The sequence below is a fragment of the Tetrao urogallus genome, assembly GCF_951394365.1.
Source record: "Tetrao urogallus genome assembly, chromosome: 12".
NCBI lineage: Eukaryota > Metazoa > Chordata > Aves > Galliformes > Phasianidae > Tetrao > Tetrao urogallus.
Window position 1 is genome coordinate 14,951,559 of NC_136825.1, and position 24,260 is coordinate 14,975,818.

Below are 24,260 nucleotides of genomic sequence, written 5' to 3' on the forward strand. Positions count from 1 at the left end.
CACCCGACGAACAAGCTTTACAATCTAAGAACAATAAAAAAAATTGAAGGAATTAAATATGATTCAAAAATACCTTCAAGTTTTTTGATGCATTCAGCCCTACTATCAAGAAGATGGAGATACTTTTCTATTTTTAACTCATAGCCTTTCTGTAGACTTTCCATCTTCTGCGCCATTGCCTCAAATTCAGTCTGAAAAAAAAAAATTACATGTGAAAAGGACCACTGAAGCATATCTACATTGATATTGCACACGCTTTTGGCTACAAAAGAGAAAATACCGTTAGGTTTAAGAATTTGCAGTAAAGAAAAATAGCAAATTTTAATTCAACACCACAGCAATCAGTTCTAATTTTAGCAAAATCTAAAATTATTATTGAGGAAAACTGACTAGTGATTCATTCAGAATAATATTCCTAATAGTTTTTGTAAAGATTGTATTATTAAACCTCAGATGGATCAAATGAAAACCAAAATATCATCTGCAATAATCCAGCACAAGAGGCTGAAAGCAGAGCGCTGTGGAAAAGGAAGCTTCATAGATAAGTGCGCGTACTGTTTTTCCTGTGTGGGCCTGATAAGAGCTCTGAGATAATCCCATGAAACCAAAAGCTTAAGGGCTCTAAACAGGGTGAGTTAAAAGATTGAAATTGCAGTTATTTGGATCTTGTGGTTTTTGAACACTTCTTTCAGCATGAACAAATTTTATGTTAGGTTACTTCATAAAACAGACTGGCTTGGATGATGAATTTGGAAGCTTGAATTATAACTTCATTTTTTCATGATGGAACAAGTTCCAGTGCTACAGATATTGAAATGTTATCATTGTGTTATCTACCACTATGAGTGGAGTTTAATACCTTGTAACCTTTGTTAATCTTATGCTGTACAACTAACATATTCCTTGTCTTTTCAAGTTCGTGCACTGTTTCCACATGTATTAATTGCAGCTTCTTCATGGAATGTTCCAAATCTTCAGGGCTACCATCACCTTCTTTTTCCAAACATAAAAGGTCCCCATTCTGCTGCTGCTTTCGAACCTAGAGCAAATTTTAAAAATTACTAGAGAATTACTCTTGCAAAATATCTAGATGTTTTTGTGCATAGTTTAATATAGCACTGAAAGGAGGACACATGGTAACACAAAATAAAAGTGCCATGGACCTGCACCCGCCACAATTTTATTTAGTAATGTAAACTTCCAATTGTTGTACATTTCAAATGTATGAGATATTCAGAAGCAATCACTCTTCTCAATCCACCTCATGCATTTACCTTCTATATACTCGATAACTACGCTCCAGTGAATGCCCAAGCCTACATTACTGCTAGTACTAATACTGATGTTTCATTTTTCATCTTCTTGCTTTACTTCTTTTGTTATCATTACAGAATTATTAGCTTTCAAGTAGCAGTAAGATTCTACTTATCGTAAACTTTATAAATTTCAGTAAACATGGTTTAAATTAAATGCAAGTCTTCAAGAACAGTGGAAACTTAAAGCACTCAATTCTTTCCTGCTCACTTTCAATTCAGTTCTGACAAAAAATAAAGCTACAACTTATGAGCAAGAGAAAAAAAAAAAACAGCTTTTTCTATGTATTTCTCTATTAGTAAACATAGACAGGGCAACTAGTTAGCTGTGAGGTTGCTCTAGCACTTTTTCAGAGCTACAGTTAGAATGTGCTCAAAACAAATGAAAGAATTAAAAAAAGAAGATGTTTATAATCAACATTACAGGAAGAACAAGATAGTGTGATTGCTCATTTAAATGAGAAAGAGCAAGCTTTTCAGAAAACACTACAGAATCTGGCTTGAATTCCCCTTTAGCATTATTGCAAATCCTACACAACTCTAGGTATGAAATCCTAGTGAAATCTAGGTAACTTTAAATTTCATTCTCAAAATTTTCATCTTTCCTTTTGCTTCATTGTAACTGAAAAATGACCTGTGCACACATATATGCAGGAAGCACGAACTACTGCAGAAACAATCCAGCCCTTGAGAACCTAAGGCATTGTGTCCGAAACAGGTAACAGGAAACAGTGAACCAAGAACTAAAACATTTTTAAAAATGAAGAAGAAAAAAACAAAGAATTCTTTGCAAGTTATCTTTATGAGCAAGAGAGCTTCATTGAGTTCTGTTGCATCAACATCAACATAACATTCCTGAAAGATAAATACTCAGTGAAGAGGTGGTATCAGATGTGAATGAACATTGAAGAAACACATTCAGGATAACAAGATGCATTCTCACAAGACCACTAGACATGACATTTTGAATATTATTCTTTTACTTTCAAGAAGTATTTGCACTACAAATAAAGCACAGAATGTTTTTCTTGGTCGTTTTCTAAAAAGAAGATTTTACCTTGGTCAATGAATTCATGCGATTTTTCAGTTCATCTAGCTCTTGCTTACTTTCCAGGTAGGATGATTGCAGGTCTTTGTTCTCCTGCATCAGCTTTTCCTTTTGATCTGAACATTGGGAAATAACAAAACATTGCTTAACTCAACTATAACCAAAATCAGCTTGCTTTTTCATATTACTATATGCATTAAAATGACACTGAAAGATGTAGAAACTACATCTACATTGAAATACATTCTACATTGAAATCTTATACTAGCAGCAAACTAGGAGGGAGCTGGGTAGGAACCTGCTTAGGTCTGGTAGATGTGTACAGATTAAAATAAAAAACCAACCAAAACATTCTTACATTTATGAGGATTGAACTGACAGCATCAAAAATCTACACTTCACATATTTGCAGACAGACCAATAGGCAAGGCTATATAGTATGACTTCACTGGGTTTTTGCTTTTGGGGAAGGCTGGGGAAGACAAGAGAGAGTCTGAGTTCTCAGTCTGAATAACTTAACACAATTTCACTTCTCAGTCAATGAACGAAGAGATTTTCTATAAATACCCACTAATGCAGAGCTATTTCCACACTGACTTATCAGGAGCAACAGGAAGAAATTTGTCTTGTGATAGAAAAAACATCAGGATTAGAACAAATAATTTAGCTATAGCAGCCTGCTTTCTTTCACACAGACAAGTTTTAAAAAACACAGAAGTTTCTAAGGAACAAGTAGTACTTTCCTGTACGCTCTCCTCCCCAGTTAAGTTATTCTCTTGAGAACAGTGTATTTTCACCTTTTTTTTTCTGCTGCATTTTTTATATAATGCATTGAAATACCATGAATTCATATTCCAGATCAGAACGATAGAAACGTTAACTGTCAGCTTGACAGGCAAGCATTAGCTGTTGTAACTCCCATCTGCACTGGTGGGAGTTGATGGGTATAATATTACACACTTAGTTGAGAATATATACTATAGCTTTCAACAGATATTCCACAATATCATTTTAATGCTGGAATCTTTTCCCGTTGACCTTCAGGGCACGAAGCACAACTTCACTATTTTCACAGAATAGCTATTCAGTTTTGAGTATTGAACTCAGAAGGAAACAGGTGGCTGAAATACTGGTCTCAAGGGGTTGGGCATGTTTCAAAAACTGACATCAGGTTAGTTTTAATTTTGCAGAGTTTATATATCAAATGACATCTTCACTAAAAATAAATCATCTGTAGAACCATTCATTGATCCTTTACACAGCAGTCTTCTCACCCATGCATGCTGGGAGTCCGCAGGAGCCATTTTCAATTCAAATACCAACTAACCAGTAAAGCTTTAATTCTCTGCAGTCACGAGAAAAAAGCAACGTATTTGTACATCTGAGAAGAGACTACACTAAGCTCAAAAAAAAAAAAAAAAAAAAAGCTAAAAATAATCAAGTATATAAGAAAACAGTTAAGCCTTCTGATAAATACAGGAGTGAGACAGCGGTGAGGGCGGTAACTTGTAGATTCTCAGAGGTAATATATTCAATGGCTGTTGGGTGGGGGGTCTCTCACAGGAAAAAAAAGAATCTCCCATGCTGATGTTGTTTCTTTTTCCTACATTATAAACTGAGATCTGAGCTGGAGCTTTTTTCAGGAATGAGGAGACAAGATATTCCTCTTCAAGCACTCATCAAACTGTCACTGATTTTCTGTCGTTTTCTGTCCACAGCAGCAATCTTAGTTCACTGCTTTTCTAATAGCCCCAGTGAAGGTTTTATAGATATTTTTAATATGGCAAACTATTAAGGGTAAGCATGAGAGAAGTTCTGCATTAGTTCTAGGCATCCAGTTAGGACAAAAAGTAATTCAATTCTTCTGCTTTTAAAAATGATGGCAGTGAAGACAGATACCCCAAAATATTACACTGCTTAAGTTTTTCCAAAGACAAAAATCCTAGATGTATAGACCTTGAAGGATGTTAGAAAATCCACTTAAGCTGTAGCAAATTCAATGCAACTGAAACTGAAAACATAGTATCCTGTTGATCTATAAGCCCTGAAGGCCTATTTTGGGAAGGGCTGGTAAAGGTGAACATGAGCCATAATCATACAAACTACTTACAAGTTCTCTCATTTCATTCTGTTAGACTGACCACAAGTGTGCTACCTCTTAAAAATACACACTTAAGGAAAAAAATCTGTAGAGTATTTGGTTTACTTCCTGTCCGTTCTCTTTCTGTAAACTTCTTGTTGGCACAATATATCACAATATTGAGATAACAGATTGCTAGGTTCTAAAGATTCCCTGAGTTGTTCTACATCACAGGAAAAACACATATGAAATCAGATTTTGAGAAGAACAAACCTGTTGTTACTGTAAATGTACACAACTGTGAATAAAAATGTGTGTACACTCAAAATACAAAAATAATCTAAATTCACTAAATTGAAGGGTCTATACAGATTTCATGTACCATTTATTGTACTCACACAATAAATGAATTTAGACTAGTGGCTTAAAAGTGGAAAAAGACTGTCTTCTTGCCTATAAGGGGGAAAATATTGACCCACTGAAGAATTAATGCAATTGGAGTTTAAGAATCTTCATTCAACACATAACCTGTATTGAGTCAATTTCTGTACTAAGGATAGTCATAACTTAACCACGCTTTTCCACGTCCTTGTAAAAGTCAGCTTTGAATTCACCACTACTAAGAAACTACATTTTTCTGCAGAATATATCCATACTCCAACACCAGAGAAATTCACATCATGAAAAAACAGTTACTTCAAAAATGTACCTCTCTCTACTTTGAGCTTGTCAAGGATTTCATCTTTCTCTGCTAAACTAGACTTGATAGCAGTCTCTAGTTCATCTTTCTCGGCTAAACTAGACTTGATAGCAGTCTCTAGTTCAGCAATTCGCAGTTTCAGTTGCTCTTCCTTTAATTTCCATTCCTGTTTACGGGTCACACTGAAGACACTGCAATAAAACATGTGGCATATGAAGAACTTTTCAAAATCAACTTCAACAGAAAATAATAAAGAAGAAAGCCTTTTGTGGCACAGAGACCGCTGTCATCATGTCTTAGGAATTAAGTAAACATATGCTGGTCTGCTGCTGTTGAAACCAAGGCGCCTTTCTCAGGCTGTGGTTAAAAAACATGAAAGAGTTTGTGGGATGAGCAAAGGAACTGGCCTTAATTTAGAGCTCCAAAGTCAGAAAAGTTGGCAACACACAACATTTGTGGGACTAGAGAAGGAATTCAGATGCGTATTCCAGAGTAATCCACAGCTTCAAACCTCAGCAACTGACAACTAACAAAACCATTCTTTCCGCATACAAAACCTCTTAATGCAGAGAACTAGGATCACCCACCTGATTTCTTTTAAATCTGTGAAAGATGCAGAGCCTAAAGTCAGTTGCCTGTTCAAAGAAACGTTGACCACAAAGTGACAACAGCTTTCTCATAATGTAGAACAACAATTCTGATACCGATTAAGAAATAATAAGTAATCTTTCTTCCACTTAAAGAAATAAAAAACTGAGGTGGGCAGACATTAGAATAATTATTTTTCCTGTAACACATTATTTACTTGTAAACTACCAATCTGGGTGTAGTAAGGATTGCATAGACACAGAATCAGAACTGCTGAAACCACAACAAAATGTGCAGTTAAGACTGAAATATAAGTAAAGACGTTACCTAATTTACAGTACAACTCCCAGTGGGTAAGAAGACATAGTAAATGCTGCATTTTCTTGTAATTTATACATTGAGTACTATGGTCTTCGTGTTATTATTATCAAGTAGTTGCATTATTGACCAGAAAAATGCCCTTCATCTTAAAAACAGTCATAAAGCAGTTTACTGACAATAGTATTCATTAATAAGTGAGTTCTCTCCACTATGCACTTTGGTGAAGCTATCTGGTTAAAAAAATAACTTTTCTTTTTGTACTTCTGCCATTCAGCTATCCATCGATCTATCCATTCATCTATCTATTCCAGAATTTCACATAACAAAAGCCACAACTGGAAAAAAAGAAACAAAGAGAGGAAAGAAATAGGGCAGAAGGGACAGCCCACATAGTTTGGAAGACTGTACATGCTGACTGAATAGCAACTGCCAGTTTTGAGGGCAATGACTACACAAAGTGTTTGTGAGTACATAAAAATGAATTTATACCTACAGCATATTTGAAGAATGACTTGAAGATTAAAGAAAAAATGTAGCTTGAATTCTCAGCTCCAACACCTTTAGCAAGAGTTTACATTCTCAACTCCCAGTCTTCATAAAAATACTTTCATCACTCCCTAAATTCTTTTCCTCAACCCATATCCAATCTCTATTTGGATTGAAAAAAAAAACACCTATTTTTTGAGACAGTTCTCTAAATACGTACTGTCATACAGGATGATGGTGCCTCTCACAGCACGTGTGAACTTAACCAATAATTCCAGTCCTACAATAACATATACTTAACCTTGCTGTGCCATAGTTTTGAACATAGTATGCAGTAAATACAATGCACAGAACCCACAATCACTTTGGTAGGTAATGTTACACAGCTGCAGAAAAGACAGCATGGTTTACAATTGCTTAGACTTACCACTCTTCGAAGTGTGACTGGCTTTGATAAGGAAAGAATAAATCTTAGCAAGATAAGATAATTTATATCTTTAGTTTTCAAACTTTTAAAATTTTTGAGCTTTTTTTTTACCATTGTGTCTAGCTATACATGCATTCAATATCTTTATGTACACTTACTTCACATAAATATGCAGCTACACATTACTTCCGTTTTTCAAAGATTATGCTGTCACAAAAATAAATAACACAGTAATGTTATTTTCTGATAGTAGTTCAGCATTTAGATATTTAAATGAACATCAGTTTGGCAAGAAGCCTATATAATGCTAATATTCATGTCCCTTTGAACAGAGCCCACTTCTGCTGTTTTCTCCCTTTGAATTTTAAGATTACTGTTACTTGAGTTCATGTGCAATTTCTTTGCACAGTTACTGTATTCGACTGGAGACAGAGCCATCTGGGTAACTATAAATGGTCAACCACATCTGGCACCGCTTCCTTTGGAGAGGGTTTAAGCATTTCTAGATTTGCATTACAAGGTCATATGAAAACAATTCCTCTCAATCTTTAATCCAAATGAATTGTTTTCTTGGATAGTAACTACATAATAAGAGTCAACTGACAAATTCATACTTGTTCTTTGTAAACTTTTCAGATCTAATTTTCAGCCTTAGTCTTGGCAAAATTCCCATCAACTTTGAAAGGAGCTTCCAATAGAATGACATTTTCAAGAAAAGGGCTCGTCTTTTACAGCCCTTGTGAAAAAACAAACAAAAAACAACATCATAAAAAAAAAAAACCCGCAAGGAAACATTAATAACCTGGCACTTGTGGACACTGGCCTGCCCACAGCAGGCAACAGGCATGCTCTAATATGCTTGCATTGTTCTAACTGGCATCAGAAAAGGTTGTCCATTAAACAGTAGATTTAATTAAATGATTTACCTGTTTGATAGCTTATCATAGTTTTCCTTCAAGACTTCCTTCTCTCGCTCTAGATCATTTATTCTTTCCTGTAACTAAAATGAAGAAGAAAATTTTAAATGCAAAAAGATAGTAAGGAAATATCAAACAGTAAACTGTAAGAATTTAAAAAGATGATTACTTAAAACTTGATACTGTAAGTATTGTCAGGAAGTCTTACTAGTCTTTTTCATACAACCGTGTCTAATAAGCTACAAAATACTTCAAAAACTTTTTTTCCACCATATCACGAGCTCTCTCATAATCCTCATGTGAGGTTGTGAGTCAGCATGCATGAGCTGAAGAACAAGAGTATCTAGTTATTTTTTTGTCTTAAGCTGTAGAATTTTTTTTTTTTTTTGCATTAGAAATGCTTAATTCAGTAAATAAATAGCAAAATATGATCAACGAGTCAAGTATTATGACTGCTTCTCCTTAACATACCACTTGTTAAGTATTAGAATTGATAATGAAATTCTGTGCATTTCTTCAATGTCCAAACACTGGTGCAGTGATTACGCAGCTTGGCTGACAAGTATGGTTTGCAACTTTATGAAATGCAAGTAGCAACCATGGGATTTTCTCTCCAATGCGTTAGCTGTGGTATGATCAGGTCAGTCTTCTAAATACATTTGAAAAGTCTATTTACTCTTCAGCAATGAAAAGGTAGTTTCCCTTATCTGTGTATATCACCCAAAGCAGTTTCTAGCCATCTTGGACACAATCTCACCTCCTCTGTCCTTTGCTTGGTAATAGTCACCAACTGCAATTCGTTTTTAAGACGAAGGCACTCTAACTGCTCCTCTTTAAGCTGGAGACTCAGCTTATCACTTTTTGCTATTAACTGATCATGGCTAGTCTTCAAATTCCTCTGGTTCTACGAAAAAAAAAAAGAAGAAAATCATGGGGAGGCGGAGTCAAAAAATATGCAGAATATTGTAACATGTTATCACTGTAATCAGTGATCATTGTAATTAGTGATTTTCTAACAGTGTTCCCTCCTGGCAGCATTTGATACATATTCTCAACGTGGTCAATAGGAGACACTCTTGAACTAAGAAACTGGAAAAAAATTCAATTACACATGGCCAAGAGAAGGTAGCATTCTTGTTGCTTTCGTGAACGTTAAACCCCCCATTTAGTCATAATGAAAAGAACCAAGATATACATCTGTTAAACAATTAAAAGATTTTGCTGTGGTTACAGTGGTTAGACATGCTGACCAAAAACACTGCAGTAGCAAGCAAAAATGAATGCTGACCACAGTTATGTTAATCACAGAACTTGCTGCAGATCTGTTAACCCTTAGATGTAGATACATAACTGTTTCATAATCCCAGTATACTAGGCTGTATTTCATCACTAGCAGTAATTTAATAAAGGACTTGTGATTTCTTTTAAGTTTTAATTTAGTCTAATTGTTACTATTAGGGCACATTTAACCAATTTTTATATTAAATGAAGGATACTGATAGAAACTCTATTTCCAGAATATTAGTTAATGTTACAGTGTCTGCATTTCATAATATTTAATAATACCTCATAAAATATTTTCATGTAAAACACATTTGAATTATGACTTGGGGGAAAAAAAAAAAAAAAAAAAACACCCTAAAAGCCAATCTCCTGTTTAATAAAATGGCTATATGACAAATACATGTGTAAGAACAGATAATGTTCAATGGTTATATACAAAAAACTGTAACCTTCATGTTTTCCTTAAAATATTCCTAAAAAGTAATTAAATGAAGAAGCTGAATGCAAATCCAATGCAAATTGTTTAGGTTCACATGAAATACAAATACCTAGGAAAGAAAAAAGACCACAGAAAACCCAGTCGATGACCATATCTTTGGCCTCTCACATCTCATTTCTACGTAAGAACAATCTGAAGGAGAACAAACAACAGTGGCAGACTCTTCCAGAGTGAGATAAAGTATACAACTCATCAGTTTTTAATAGTCCTTCTTCAGTGCTTCTCTTGCTCTGTCCTATATCTGTGAACTGCCTTTCAATAACTTCAAAAAATGGCAGCTTAAAAATCAGTCATCTACAGCTTTTCTCAGTTCTCTCCATTTTTTTTTTTTTTTTTTTGGTCCTTGAAATCACAAGCCTTGAAGATTCTTCTGTTTCCAAGTGTCTAGGTGAACTTGTCTTTCCCACACCTCATTCAGTTTTTTCATAAGTTCTTTACCATTTCAATAACTCAACTCACTACACGTACAGGAGGAAAAAAAAAATACAAAAGAAACGTTGGAAAAGCTGCCTTTCCCAGGCCACTTCACTCTTATGTCTTCCCTTAATTCCAAAAGGGTTGAAAACAAATCCAGTGGTCAAGGTCTTGATTTCTACTTCTAGCTGATTCTGAATCTCCTCACTTATCAGTTCTCAATCTACTTATTTTTTTGAAACTTCTCATGAAAAGCTCTGAAAACGTCCTCCAGTAAAATCTCCTTGCTTCAACTTCATTCTTCTTCTGCATCTGTGCCTCTACTGATGGTTTTGCATTAACTTTCTTCATAAACTTTAACTTCCCTACTCCTCCCTCTCAGTGCATTATTTTCTTGGGTATTCTTCTGTACCTGACAGTGCTGTCAGCATTTCGCTTTAGATGATGCCAAAGCTGTTTTCTATTTAGTTCTCATTGAAAATATCCCATGATTCCAGTCATGGTAACAACTGGGATGATAATTTCAGGTTTAATGTTCCTAGTCTAAAATTGCATTCCTTAGGGAAACGTACCTCAATACGAAATAAATCTTTTACAGAGAATGAATATATACCCCCCAGAAATACTGCACAAAAGAAACAGTTGTACTGATTGCCCAAGAGCATTATCTCTTCATAGTACTTAAATTTTAGTTGCATTGATTAGCATATTCCACATTACAAATCATGAAATCCTGGATGGTCAGTCTGCAATCAATTATACGACGGTGGTGCTCAGAGACATGATTCATCAGTGTTAAAGTTAGGGTAATACGGTTAGGCTGTGGTTGGACTTGATGATTTTGAGGGTCTTTTACAACCTGAGCAATTCTGATTCTATGATAATCAAGCATTTAAGTCAGATAGTTTCAGAGTCCTTTGTTCTTGGATGAAGATTACTAAATTTCCTTCACTCAACTGGTTACATTAAAATTCTTTAACAACAAAACTGCAAAAATGTTTGGTAGCAACTTCAACTTAAATATCACTACACAGAAAACAATTTTAGGCTCTTAACATCCCACAGTTTCACAACTTTTTGGCTGATTCAAATTTAAACAAACTTTTAAGCAAACAGATATTATTCAGCTTTACCAATTGAAATGTGTATACAAACAATCATGAACTCCCTGCAAGCATACACAATTCTGCTAGCACATTTGTGAAGAAGCAGAAAAGTATCATATCACTAGGATCCTGCATTTTCTGATGATGTTCTCATAAATTTTATGTATTCAGCAATAACTTGGAATCAAGAGATGTGTATACTTATCTTCCATTAAAGCACGATCATATGAGAGTAATGCAATGTCACTGTCCAAATCGTAATTACCTCTTGAAGCTGGAGAAATTTTCTTTCCACATTTGAAAGAGCACTGCTTTTCTCAAACAGCTGTCTGCGGACCTTAATCATTTCCACATTGTCTCGAATGTTTGACCTTCAAAATCGTATTAAAAAGAAACACATCATGAGCTTGAAGATGACAACATGACTTGTCCCATTATTTTTGTCTTGTTAAGTTGATATCGTGGAAATCAACTTTCTACAATACATTTGGGAGAAGATCTAGCATGTGGTAGCCAACTTAATTTTGCCTTCTATGATTTATGTTACAGAATGTAAGTAATTCAGGATTCATAGGAGCAATCAATATGCAGAGATGTTGGTTTTATCATACACTACATAATAGAGAAAAAGAAAACAATCCATAACCTAGAGATTATTTGTTTTCCAATCAATTCTTTTCCACCTTTCAAAGTATTTGTTACCATTTTATGGAATTTTCTTTTACAGTTTACACCTATGAAATATTGTTAAGAAAACTGACTTAGCAGAACAAATCTTGATCATTTGAAAAGTAATTTCTCATTCAATATTTATTCGTTTTAGGTATATTGGAGGAATTGTCATAGTGCCAGATTGGACCAAGAAAATAGACAAAAAAATGTATTCATCTGTAAACCAGCTGAGAATGCAAAATACTTTCCTCTTATGCTTTAAAATAACAAAGTTCATTGTGTTTTGGCATTGCCAAGTTAATTGTCCTTACACAGGAGATAAACATACTCAGAAATCCCCAAGAAACACTAACACAATGCTAAGACAATCATGTGCCTAAAACATGTTATCTACATAAATTGAAGTTATGGTGAGTACAGACAGCAGCGTCGTCTCATGCTAGCTATTTAAAAGCTAATGTAGTGGCACGTTTTTATTAATCTTGTTCCACACATCAAACAAAGGCTCCGATGCCTTCAAAGGCTTTTTCTTTTCCTTCCCCCCCCCTCTTCTTTTTTTAAGCAGAGAGCTTTTTTTTTTTTTTTTTTTCCTTCTCTTTTAAGTAAAAAAAGGAGCAGATGATAGAGAAATTTATGATGTACAGATGTAAACCCCATGGCTCCTGACAATCAACATTAACTATTTTTTCAACAATGAATAAAGCACTACTTGATTTAAACAGGTTTTGGGTACTGATATTATCAGTAAATTAGTTAAACTCAGGTGAGAAAAATTACTTTTCATATTTTTATCCATTCTTAGAATTGTAACAGTATTTATCCCAGGAAGCTACATGACAAGGAGCACGCTGTTTAAGAGCAAAATAATTTCAGGTTTAGTTAAGGAAGTTAATTGAGGAAGATTATTTTGGTTTTCCATAAATGAAGTCACAAAACAGTAGAACAGAAGACAAAGTGATTATCCACACTCCCTCCCAGGTAGCTGACTTATTTTGCTCCCAGAACATCCTCCCACATTTTGTAGAATGGTTTAAAATAGGAGATAAATAAGAATTTAAAAGGCCATGTTACCTTTCTCTAATACAGGTAATATTTTCCTCAAAATTTAACAAATAACCTACAAGAATAAAGCTGCACCATGATCACTCATTCAATATTTTCTCTACTGCCCTAAAAGACAAAATTTCTGCTGCAGAACCAGGAGATACAAAGGCATATCTGCAGATGAAGTCAGAAAATGAAAACAAACTGGTGCCCTTTTGTAGCAATACCCTTGATTAATGAGCACGTTGATTTAGCTCTAACATACTTTCTGCCACAAGCACAGAAATAAGGAATATAAACTGTTTTTCCACTCTAAACTTCATTTAAAAGCTAGATTAAAAGACTGGAATTGAAATGCAGTTAGGAGAAAGTGACTCTTTAAAATACTAGGTCTTAAGTTTGGGGTTGATATTTGCAGAACAGTGAAAACAATCTCTTTTCCAGGCCTCATATCTTTTGGATTAAAACAATAGAGTAGGATTCCAACAATAGACTGGGGAGCAGCTGTGTGGAAATGGGGGTCCAATAGCAACCTTCAACAGAAGGAAATGATTAATTAAAGAATCTTGACCAGCACTGTACGAATTTATGCCAGTAATTCCCAGATGGCTAAGCTAATAAAATTGAGGTCTAATTAAACCACATCTCTTGCATCTAGTCTTTACTTCCATATGAGCAGGACAATGATACAAAACCAAGATTGCTCTTAGAGAGTCCTGACAGGTCTTTCAAATGGGACTCGCAGATCTCAAACATTCTCCTAATCACATTCAGAACAAGAAAAACAAACATAAAGAATACCACTGCTACACTTTTTAGGCTCACATATACTCTGTCTGGCAAAGTAAGCAAAAGGCTTCTAGACTAACAGTGTTTAACCACGACTACACCAAAGAGCAAGACAGGACTACCAAGAAGAGAAGTAAAGAAAAGAACAGCAATATGCAGTACCCTTTTATTTTACAACACTTGGGAAGTAACAAAATCATATACTGACATACATTATTGTTCTTTCCCTTACCTCTTGTCCCTTAAAGGAAGTGAAAGATAAAGAGAAAAAACAATGACCTTTTAGTAACACCTTTGCGTTGTGTAACTGAAAGCATAGTTGAAGAAAACAAAAACAGTGGTATCAATAGCTGGAAGCATACATACATACATTACGAAGGTTATTTAAATGCCAATATAAAAGTCTGTATTTGTTTGTCTAGCTGATAGAGCTAGACCAAAATGACAAAAACATCACGATCTTTAGGAAAATAGGTTCAGCATGAGAAATCTGATATGGAAACACTAATTAAAGTTGTTTTGATATTTGATACGAATTAGAAGAGCCCTATACATGCTGCAGTCTCTCAAAACAATACAAATACAATGAGGCTAACATGTTCCACATTTTAGTCCAGGTCTGCAATGTTATAATTCAAACACTGAAGTCAGCAGTACATCATCAAAAATGATGTTTCCTGTCTAGAAATCCCAAAGTGTAGCAAGTGCAACTCCAGAACAACCTTGCAGAAAAAAGAAAAAAAAGCCAAAGGAATAAAAAACCTGACAAATAAGCATCCTTATTTTTACAAAAGAAGAAGCAGAAGTAGTCAAAAACCTAGAAAACACAAACAGATATAAATGCCAAATACCTGTTTTACTGGTGCATTCCAGAGATGGTTTTTAAAATGATTTGTGGAAATTAGCATGAGAATCCAAGGTACTGAAGCTCACTGCTTACAAACTGTGATTATTGAGACTGAAAGTTTTAACTAACACACTGTATGTCACAGACAACAAAACATGAGGTTATAATGCTTTCTGGCCACTTTTAATTTGGAAACACTCAAGCTAAATGCAATTGAAGTTTGTACTTAAGAAAAGGTTTAGTCTAACAATCCACAAGTTAGAGTTAGTGTTCTAATTCAAGTTCCTTGAGTAAGAATTAAGCCAGAATTCATTTTTCTGAAACAACCCCCAAACAGTCACTAATGAAATACTGAAATAAACACTGGCTGCAGATGCGCTACAATGATCAACCAAGGTGGATGCTGTGTAACAGCTAAATTCACACAATCATACAGAATTTTAGGGATTGGAAGAGACCTCTGGGAATCATTAAGACCAATGCCCTTACTAAAGCAGGTTCCCTACAGTATATATTGCAGTGTATTGTTATGTCATTCTTGTGTTGTTATATAGAAATTGTAGTCAAGAAAGCTGGGTGAGCAAAGATAGCTTTAAAATATTAATGGGCTTCCTTCACTTACAGGACTCAGAATAACAAGCATCTTTCTCCCTTATTGCTGATAAATCCATGTGTATCAACTGTAGCTGCTTTACTACATTAAAAAAATCCTTCAGTTATTCAAATCACAATAATTTCATAATCAGCTAGCAGAATAAAGAATGCTTTCCTAAAGTTTGGAAGTTACATACAGGAAAACTGGAGAAAGCATCTTTCTTTTAGCATCTCACAGTTTCTAAACAATTATAACAAATTAACTCCCCTGTGTCTGAGGAGTTAATTAGATGACAGCCAAGTGTATTCTAAGAAGATACAAGGAAAAGTTGCCAACTGTAGAAAAACTGAAAGACATATGCTATAAAAGCAAAATAAGAGGACCTTACCAGTTACCCGAATTTCCAGTTTTTCCTCATAGCACTATTCAAAAACTTGTGTTGATGCAAAGAAGATTAGACGTTTTTTGTCATTCTTGTGTTTATTTGAGTCAAACCATTAATGCAGCCTGTTCTTAGTAACACGGGATTTTCAAGAATGAAAGCTAATGAAAACCTAAAGATTATTTCTACAGGTACCTACAATTACACGTAAACCTGCTGAGAACAGTAGCTATGATTCACTCAGTGCAAACAATAAGACTTGAAAAACATGGGAATTAATAGCTTTCCATTAACTATTCTAGCAGTGAAATTATGGGGGACACACCCTTCTGGTTACTGATACACATTTTTCAGCTTTCTTAGTGTCTTCAGCCAGACAAAGTAACTCTTAAGAACTTAACATATCTGTTATCAAGTTTGGTTTAGGTGACATTACTGAAGCACAAAAGAATGCACACATATCATAATGTGATCCCCTAGGAAGGCAAAAGTAACCATATGTCTCCCTCACATCCAAGTAAAACTTTCATTGACATCTCATGAGGAAGGAACAGAACAGGACCCTATTTGATCCTTAACACAAAAGTACCAGGTTGAATTTGAAACAGTAGGCAAATATATCTAAAGTTACACAATTCTGCACAAGTTGTTGTAAAACTGGAAGAAGAAAGAGTGAGAGAAGAGATCAAATTCACAAACACTTTACTGTGAGACATTTCACAAGAATGTTTATCTGAATTTGTATTGAAGAACTGACAGATGAACGAAGTTTAATGATCTCAACTTCAGTGGAATCTGACTCAGATGGAAATCAATTCTCCAAAATGTTATTTGTTTGCTTAAAAGAAAAATCAAACAAAAAACAATCATCACAAAGCATTATCATAACTTTCTCCTAGCTTAGAACTATCCACAGTCGTTTGGTACAATATGATATAACTTAGTTTCATCAAAGAAAAAAGAAATGAATAGAACACATACTCTAACGTTCAGATCATGGAGACTTTCATTTTTCACAGTACCTTTGTTTTGCTGCCTCTTGCTCTTTCACATGTAGGGCAGATTCTTCGATTTCTTTTTCTTTCTTTCTCAGCTGACTCTCAAGTAGCTCTCTAAGATGCTCCAGTTCCTCAATGCGCTCCCTTTGGGAATTGATCACAGTTTCCCTGCCAGAACAAGTATACTGCGTTCCAAAATCAGGTAAGCATTTAATAAAATAAATACATATTTCTCTGTACTCTAAAGCTACAGTTCTTCTTTACCTCATATGCCAACTGTAGACATAAAAAGTATCATATAGTTTTCTGGTCACACTCTTGCACTTGGCTGCTCCACCCTAAAGTTAGAGCAACTATGGGTTTTTTTTCCCAACTGTGTGAATTGAAATATCTGAAAGAAATGCTACCTGAATGTTTTTGACATTTTAACACTTTTTTTTTCCCCATTAGAGTTTCCACAATAAGAGAAAAACTGCTGTGAACACCTAGATTCCTGGCAGTCTTAAACAGCTCTTGTTTTCCTAGTACTCAAAGTGATTAATATAGGATAAGGAGTCGCTTCTAGGCCCTTCTATAAAGCTACTAAAGATTTTTTCATACAGCATACTAGTATATATAAAAATACCTTTAAAATAAAATCTATCTGCTCAAATAGGGCTAAACCACAGAGACTATGCTAACATCAGTGCAACTCAAACATCAGTAAATTCCATTCTATCAATGGCATGTAGCTCCTTGGGTTTTAGAGATAAGAACGTCAAGGTGATAAAAACAATTTTTGTTAGCACTGAAGTTAAACAATTTCATTTTCTTTTAGCTTTGGAAAAGAGTAATTTTTTCTTCAAGAAAACCATAATTTCTAAGAGTTACAATGACAGAAATGAAACAATATGAATAACATACAAATCTCTTATTTTAGCTCTTGTATCCTCAAGCAGACTCTGGCCACAACGTCGGGGAACAGTTTGGGGTGGTCTCACTTCTAAATACTGCACTCCCATTCCTAATAAGAAAGAAAAGAAAGAAATTTTTGTGATGTCACATGAAAAAGCATTTTGCAGATAAATATAATGCCTACAGTAGGAACACTTAAAACATCTCTATAGATGCCATTAAAAGCATTTTCTTGTGAAATTCACATAGAGAGATAATTAGAGTACCTGCAATCGTAGCTATTAAAAAATCTGAACTACAGGCAACACAGTATACACTGGTAAAGAGAGATGTTAAAATAGGTCTTGAAATATTTTTCTTTGGAAGTTTAATTTGAAAGACAGAACTGAGATGGTATTTTTAAAGAACAATTGAAAATGGACTTGTAATCACTTGAGTTGGATCTGTTCTTACGCCAAGAGAAATCCTCACAACATAACCAATCAACACTTGCTCTTCAATCCTCAAAGCAAGTAACCCATCTTTCCCTGCTAGCATTGGGCCTCAGTAAATTTATCATGTTTCAACTCTATCTTTGCATTATTTAGAGAAGAAAAAAAAAAAAAAAAAAAGAATATTAAGCGTAAAAATTTTCAACTATATTATTGTATATTCCATGTACACAAATTCAGAGCGGTAGAGCTCATTGCTTTTCATTAACTTTCTAAAAACATGATTATTGTTTGCAGTTTGGGCTTGTTGAATAATTAAGATAACCAAAATAAAGACCAGTGGCAAGAAAAGCACAACATAAGTGGCCATCAGCCAAATTCATAGTCTGGGGAAGTTCAGGAGACAATTCTGCTAACTTGGAAGTTCCAAATCCAGGCCAATAAATTTGCCTTTTATTAATATTTAAAAAAAAAAAATAGCTCTCAGTACAACTCCTGCAAATATTCTTATAGAAACAGAAAAGTTGTGAAGTGTAATTTCCAACCATAGTTACCAGAAGTAAATAACTGAGAACGAGGCTACCATAGCAAGTCTTGAAAGTAAAAAGCATCATTAATGATGGCTGCACTGTGGTATTTGCTTTCAGAAGTCCATGCATGTAACAGATCTTTTTTCCCCAAAGTCTAGAGAGTTGTGCACACATGTATAGAGATGAGAACAAACATTGAAATTAAAAGGCAAATAATGTGCAAACAAACTACAGACGTAAAACTTCGTTATGAGAATGCTAAACATTCTCATATAATACTTTTATAAGACATTTAGAGATATTATAGGAAAGTCTCTCAATTTTAACTATCAGGAAACATGTTTGATAACTACTTTATTTTCAAATCTGTACTTTTGTTTCACCCCTACTACTGTGGATTCTCAAAATAAGGACTTAAAACACAAGTTATCATGATTGCTATAAAAATATGAAAAGGGGGAAAACAGTGATATTTCTGCCTGCAGATACAAATGTACACTGATATACAGAAAAAGACATACTCTTCTTCAGCTAAGCAATAATTGGCGTTACGTGTATAAAATACTACGCTCAGTATACATGAATTTTACCTTTCTTTGTGTGTTCCAGTGTGCCAGCAGCACCACTTGCTTTTTTGAGTCCAGTGTCAAGGAGAGACTGAGCACATTTGTATTGAACAGGCCTATGGCTTTGAATATGGACCTGCTGTTTGTTTGAAATGAGTTTGCTGCGGAGGATCTCATTTTGTTTCTCCAGATCACGAACTCTCCCCTGCAACTGCTCAATCGTTCCTTCCAGCTCCTCAGTACGACCCAGCCGCTTGGGGCTGCCACCAATCTGCTCACTCCTTTTTTTGTCTTTAACAAGCCGTATTAACCTGGTGGCCATTCTGGGGAAAATAATAAAAAAGATGAAAAAGAATGTAAAAAGTCAGCATAAAAAGCATTCTGTTGAAAAGAACATAATCACTGTGAAGATTTCAGCATAGAACCTGAATAATAAATTTCAGGTTTTGATATAACTATTACTGCCTGTGAAGAACTCTTTGAAGATAATTGAAACCACTGTGCAGCAATCTGCTTTATAGCACTGACAAATAACAGTTTCCTAAGGCTTATCATTTAAGGTTAGTAAAGGGAGGACACATATTTACTCCATATGCTCCTTAAATGCAATTTTTAACGCATGACCTTATATAGGAACCTCTGCATGCTGTTAAGTAAAGTTACAGATTTGGGATGTGGTGGGCCAAACTATAAAAGCTGCAATTCCACAAGACATTCAAATATTGAAAGAATGCTAGTAATATGCAACATTCCAAAGATTGATCATTTATAGCATTTTAGGATTTACATACACACTTCAGTTCTTAAACTATTAAAATGCATAGGTGGAAATACTTAAGAAAGTACTCAGAAAAAAGACTAAATATTTGATGTTACCATACTCAATTTTACATTCAGTAAATATTACCAGTGTGCTTCAGAGAACGAACAGTTGGCTGAAGAATATAAGTAGATACAGAGGGCATGGTTTTTATTTGTCTTTAAAAGGATACAAATTTTGCTTTTGGCATCTTAAGAGTTGCACCTTTGATTTCCTTTAGTTTTGACAAACATTGGTAAGCCAGAACAAAAGGCAGAGAGGGCACGTGGAGGTGATGTACTATACAAGAACAGAAAACATACCCAACAGTGAATGGAAAAAACTTGGCATATAAAGAAAGAAAAGGTGGCTTTGATGAGAAAGACAAGTTCAAGACTTTACAGAATTGGTCACACATCTTCAACCAGTCTCTAGTTTACAGGGAATTTTATTTTTGCAGGCTCAGAAAGAAAACTGAAAATAAGGACACACTTCATTTATTTAAAGAGGCTTGTTTTATTTTGGTATACTTGTGGACAGGAGCTTCTATTTAAAAGAACAAAAGCGAAACATAAAAAACCTGTAATAACTTTAGGATGTCACAGAACATTACCTGCCTGTAAACAGGCTTTTTGGTTTGGTTTTTTTGTTTGTTTGTTTTTTTGGTTTTTTTTTTTTCCCCCCAACTCTACTCTCTACTGCAAATTCATTCCAAGCTTCTAGATACATGAGAGATGCTGGGAGAGAAATTCAGCTTAAGGAACTGATTCCTCTCTGGTGATCAAGACAAAAACAATATTGAGAATTTCTGGACTCTGTGCCTTAAATTATTAGTTCAGACATTCCAATCTGGACATTCTGTCTAATTTTACCCATGCAGATGAGTGCAGTTGGTAAACCATTTAACAAAAACACTGGACATGCTGTTTGGAATGAGCAAACAAATCAGTCGCTCCACCATGTTGTATTTTATAGTAGCCTGATGAAAAAGATGGAAGTTAAGCTAGTTTATTTGATCTTGACTCAGAGACTACTGAAATCAATTGGAAAGAACCTTTCAGACATTAAAAAGGTACAAAATAATAAAATAGTCTAAAATAATAAAATAAAGGAAGCGGCAGTACCTCCAGATGCTCCTTCAGGAATTCATTAACTTCAGACCAGAAGATATCTTAGATTTAGTAAATGTTAATTATCTCAATAACAGCACAGCATGAACACAGCACAACACCACAGAGTTCTGCTGAACATAGACTGAGATTGCTTGTACAGCATTAAATTTTAGCAAATCACCTAGAAGTTGCTTGTCTATGTTTGTGTACAATGGTATCACACGTGATGCTACCCAGGGCTTCAGCAAAGGTATCTCTTATCCTGAAGAAAGGATTGCCAACCATATTTGTAAAGGAGCTTTGAGGTTAGCAAAATGATAAAGGTCAAATATTACTCAGCTTCTAGGAAGACAGAGAAGGACAAAAAACAAGGAGTGGAATGTTTCTGCAAGGATCATTTTGATTCTGAGGTAAAAGTGCTGATGAATAATTAGGCTTCCATAGCCTCTTCTTCAGAATATCCATCGTATGTACAAAGACAGCACTATGTACTCAAAGTACCAGCTGCAAATTGGCAAATAGAGGCACAACTTTACAACTTCCTAGATGGAGCTATAAATACTGCCAACCAGGAAAGCATCCCATATACACACAGACAATCAGAGATTAAAACAAAAAAAAGTGCACTAAGTGATTTTTTTTTTTTTTTTTTTTTTTTTTTTTTTTTTTTGCAAAGGTACTGATCTTACAAATCAGTATAAATTTTTTTACACTATGATCGGTGCATAACTGGAGGCTCCAATTGTGATTTCTGGATAGCTCACTGATCATAGTGTACAGCTCTCTTTGTTTCCATCTGCTAAGAAGAAGTTAAAAATGAAGTCTTTTGTTCCATATTATCCTAGTCAATAATTTCTTCATTGAGAACTGAATGACATAGACCTCGCTTCAGAATGCATCTCAATTCTCATCTCTCCAAAAAACAGCCAGAATTTTCTTCTCAGTCCATAAAGACAAGATAGTAGTAATTCATATACCGATTTCTCTATGAACATCTCACTTGTGAACTAGATTAAGCAACTTTGCTAAGAAAACAAGTATATGGAGAGAAAACGTTGATGCTTCCATATCACTTGTTCAAAGTATCTGTTGGAGATGTATAGAAAAACCCTTTACGGTTGTAACGACAAAAACATTACTGAGATATCAGCTAACTATACTAACCACAGCTAACTATAATAAGGAAGCAGTGAAACTGATTTCCGGATTTCTTTAATTGAAAAGTACATCATCAAAACAATCCAAACTTTACACCTACGTTAATTTCTTTAATTGTCATAACACAAATTAACAACACTGAAGCAATACAAACAATACACAAGAACATCTGCTTTTTTTTTTTTGCAAGTTCATGTCTGCTTTTGAAACAAGAGACCTACTTCTATTTTCTTCTTCTAATAGAAATCTCATATCCTCCTAAATTCTGATTGATCTTTACCATCATTCATGTCCACCCTGTCTTTCTTCAGTATCTGTTGACAATGTTAAAGGTGAACTCTTCTTTTGACTAAACCCTCTTCAATCCTCAAGCATGTCTATAAGACCTGATAGGTTGGCACAATAACATTATTTCCAGATGTTTCATTTGAACCAGTACAATTTCCATTAATTAGGAGAAAATAGGTTCACAGAGCAAGGACTGCAGAATGCACCACATGAAGATTCCATTGGGCAGAAGGGAATATCAAGCTTTCAGAGATCACTTTAAAGAGCGTTCTGAGAAAAATCAGCACAATTGTAAGTTTGTTGACAGTTAATACCTGAAGTAGCAAAACAGTTACTCTGAACCGAAATAAAACCAAAACTAAAAAAAAAAAAAAAAAGCTCATACCTTTTAATTGTTTCCTCTTGCTTATTTGCATGCTGCTTAAGCAAGATGTTTTCATCACGTAAACAAAGATATTTATCTTCCAGCTCCTTCTGACTGTATTGTGTCACAGCTCGCCGAGCTCTAACATTGCGTGCAGGTGCTGAAAATTCAACCCAAACCAACATAAATTAAGATTACTTTCAATACCTGTAATGTACTTCAACAACACATAATCCAGTCTCTCACTTTGAAATATTGAAGTTTTGAAGTTCCTGAGTAATTCCATTTTTTGCATTTGTATGAGGTTTTTTTTTCTTCACATTTATTTGTATATTAATTACTTTTTTCTCACCTCTGACAGATTAAAAAAGTAATTAAAACGATATAGCAAACCAGTTATCTATTGAACAACAAAAAGGAAATTGTCTAGCAAATAACATGATACTGTCAAAGACAGTAAAATGTAAGATGACCCTGTCCAGCCCTTTCTAATATGTTTTAAAGTAAACATATTGTTTCAAAACTTGAAAAGATTAACTCATAATTCTGCAAATTCACTCAGACAAAAGACTGAATCCAGTAATTCCATTCTAATAGCAACCTAGTAGCATGTCAGAATTACTTCCTACTTTTGGTTCCCATTTTGTTTAATGGGTCTGGCCTTGTTCTCAATTCAGCAAAAAAGCCTTCTTTTTTTCCAGGAAGGATGAAGAATATGCAGTTTGTAACATCTTGCAGCAGTGCCTCTCTTATAACAAGTAACATGAACAAAGAATGGGTCATTGTATCTTTTACCTTTCAGAATTTAATCCAGATTTGCAATGTTATTTGAACTCAATTTTCTGAGCGTGAATGTCAGAAACATTTTCAGAAAGAACCTAAAGAAGCCACGGATCAAAGTCTGTAACAGTAATACATAGCAGCTGGTACAAACCTACTAATCCTCCAATTCTAGATGGAGCTGAACCCACGTCTCTCACAGGCAAGTCTCCCCTGGTTCCAGCTACAGCAGACATGCCTTATCTGTGAACAACAAAATTCAAATAAAACTCTTTTCCATCCGTAACTTAAGCTGTGAGACTACAATTACTTTATCTAAAAGTAATGACAATGTTCTCTTAGTCTTCTTTCAATCATTGTCATCGTAGAAATTACTTTCTAAGACAGAGATTCTCCTATGAACAATTCTCATAAATCTGAACACATTTCTTTCTCCAGGCAACAGAAAACTTAGCTACACGACAAAGTGAAATTAGGGAAGTATTAATGTGAGAAAGCACTACATTAGTTTCAGAGTAATGTATGAAGATAGACGTTAACAACTACTGCTTCTTCTTTTCCAGTACATGCAACTAGATGATGGCCATAAAGTCAATTCAGGCAGAAACTGCATTAAAAAGGAAGAAAAAAAATACACTGCTCTTTGTACAATCTTCCCTCCCCTCCCCCCCTGCTGTTACACACCAATATAAGCAGCCAATATAAATCCATATTAAATTTAAAAAGCACTGGGAAACTAACAGTGATGCTAGGAAAGATCAGCATCAGAAGACCTAAGTGACACAGTACAATCCACAGACATTCCAGGGAGTGTCTGCTAACCAAAAC

The 24,260-nt window shown here is 34.7% G+C and overlaps 1 protein-coding gene across 1 annotated transcript in view; it reads right to left on the reverse strand.

The window, feature by feature from the left end:
* The window catches only part of RPGRIP1L (RPGRIP1 like), a gene marked incomplete at both ends in the record, with an annotated part of 53,122 nt that extends 29,454 nt beyond the window's left edge, over positions 1-23,668 (reverse strand). The window contains 13 exons of the mRNA XM_079541316.1: positions 74-191; positions 860-1,039; positions 2,112-2,168; positions 2,371-2,477; positions 5,151-5,332; positions 7,890-7,963; positions 8,638-8,784; positions 11,449-11,554; positions 16,535-16,678; positions 17,414-17,513; positions 18,956-19,254; positions 22,674-22,812; positions 23,587-23,668. Coding sequence (XP_079397442.1) covers positions 74-191; positions 860-1,039; positions 2,112-2,168; positions 2,371-2,477; positions 5,151-5,332; positions 7,890-7,963; positions 8,638-8,784; positions 11,449-11,554; positions 16,535-16,678; positions 17,414-17,513; positions 18,956-19,254; positions 22,674-22,812; positions 23,587-23,668 — 1,735 coding nt within the window. The remainder of the gene's footprint in view (positions 1-73; positions 192-859; positions 1,040-2,111; positions 2,169-2,370; positions 2,478-5,150; positions 5,333-7,889; positions 7,964-8,637; positions 8,785-11,448; positions 11,555-16,534; positions 16,679-17,413; positions 17,514-18,955; positions 19,255-22,673; positions 22,813-23,586) is intronic.
* Between the last annotated feature and the right edge of the window lie 592 nt (positions 23,669-24,260).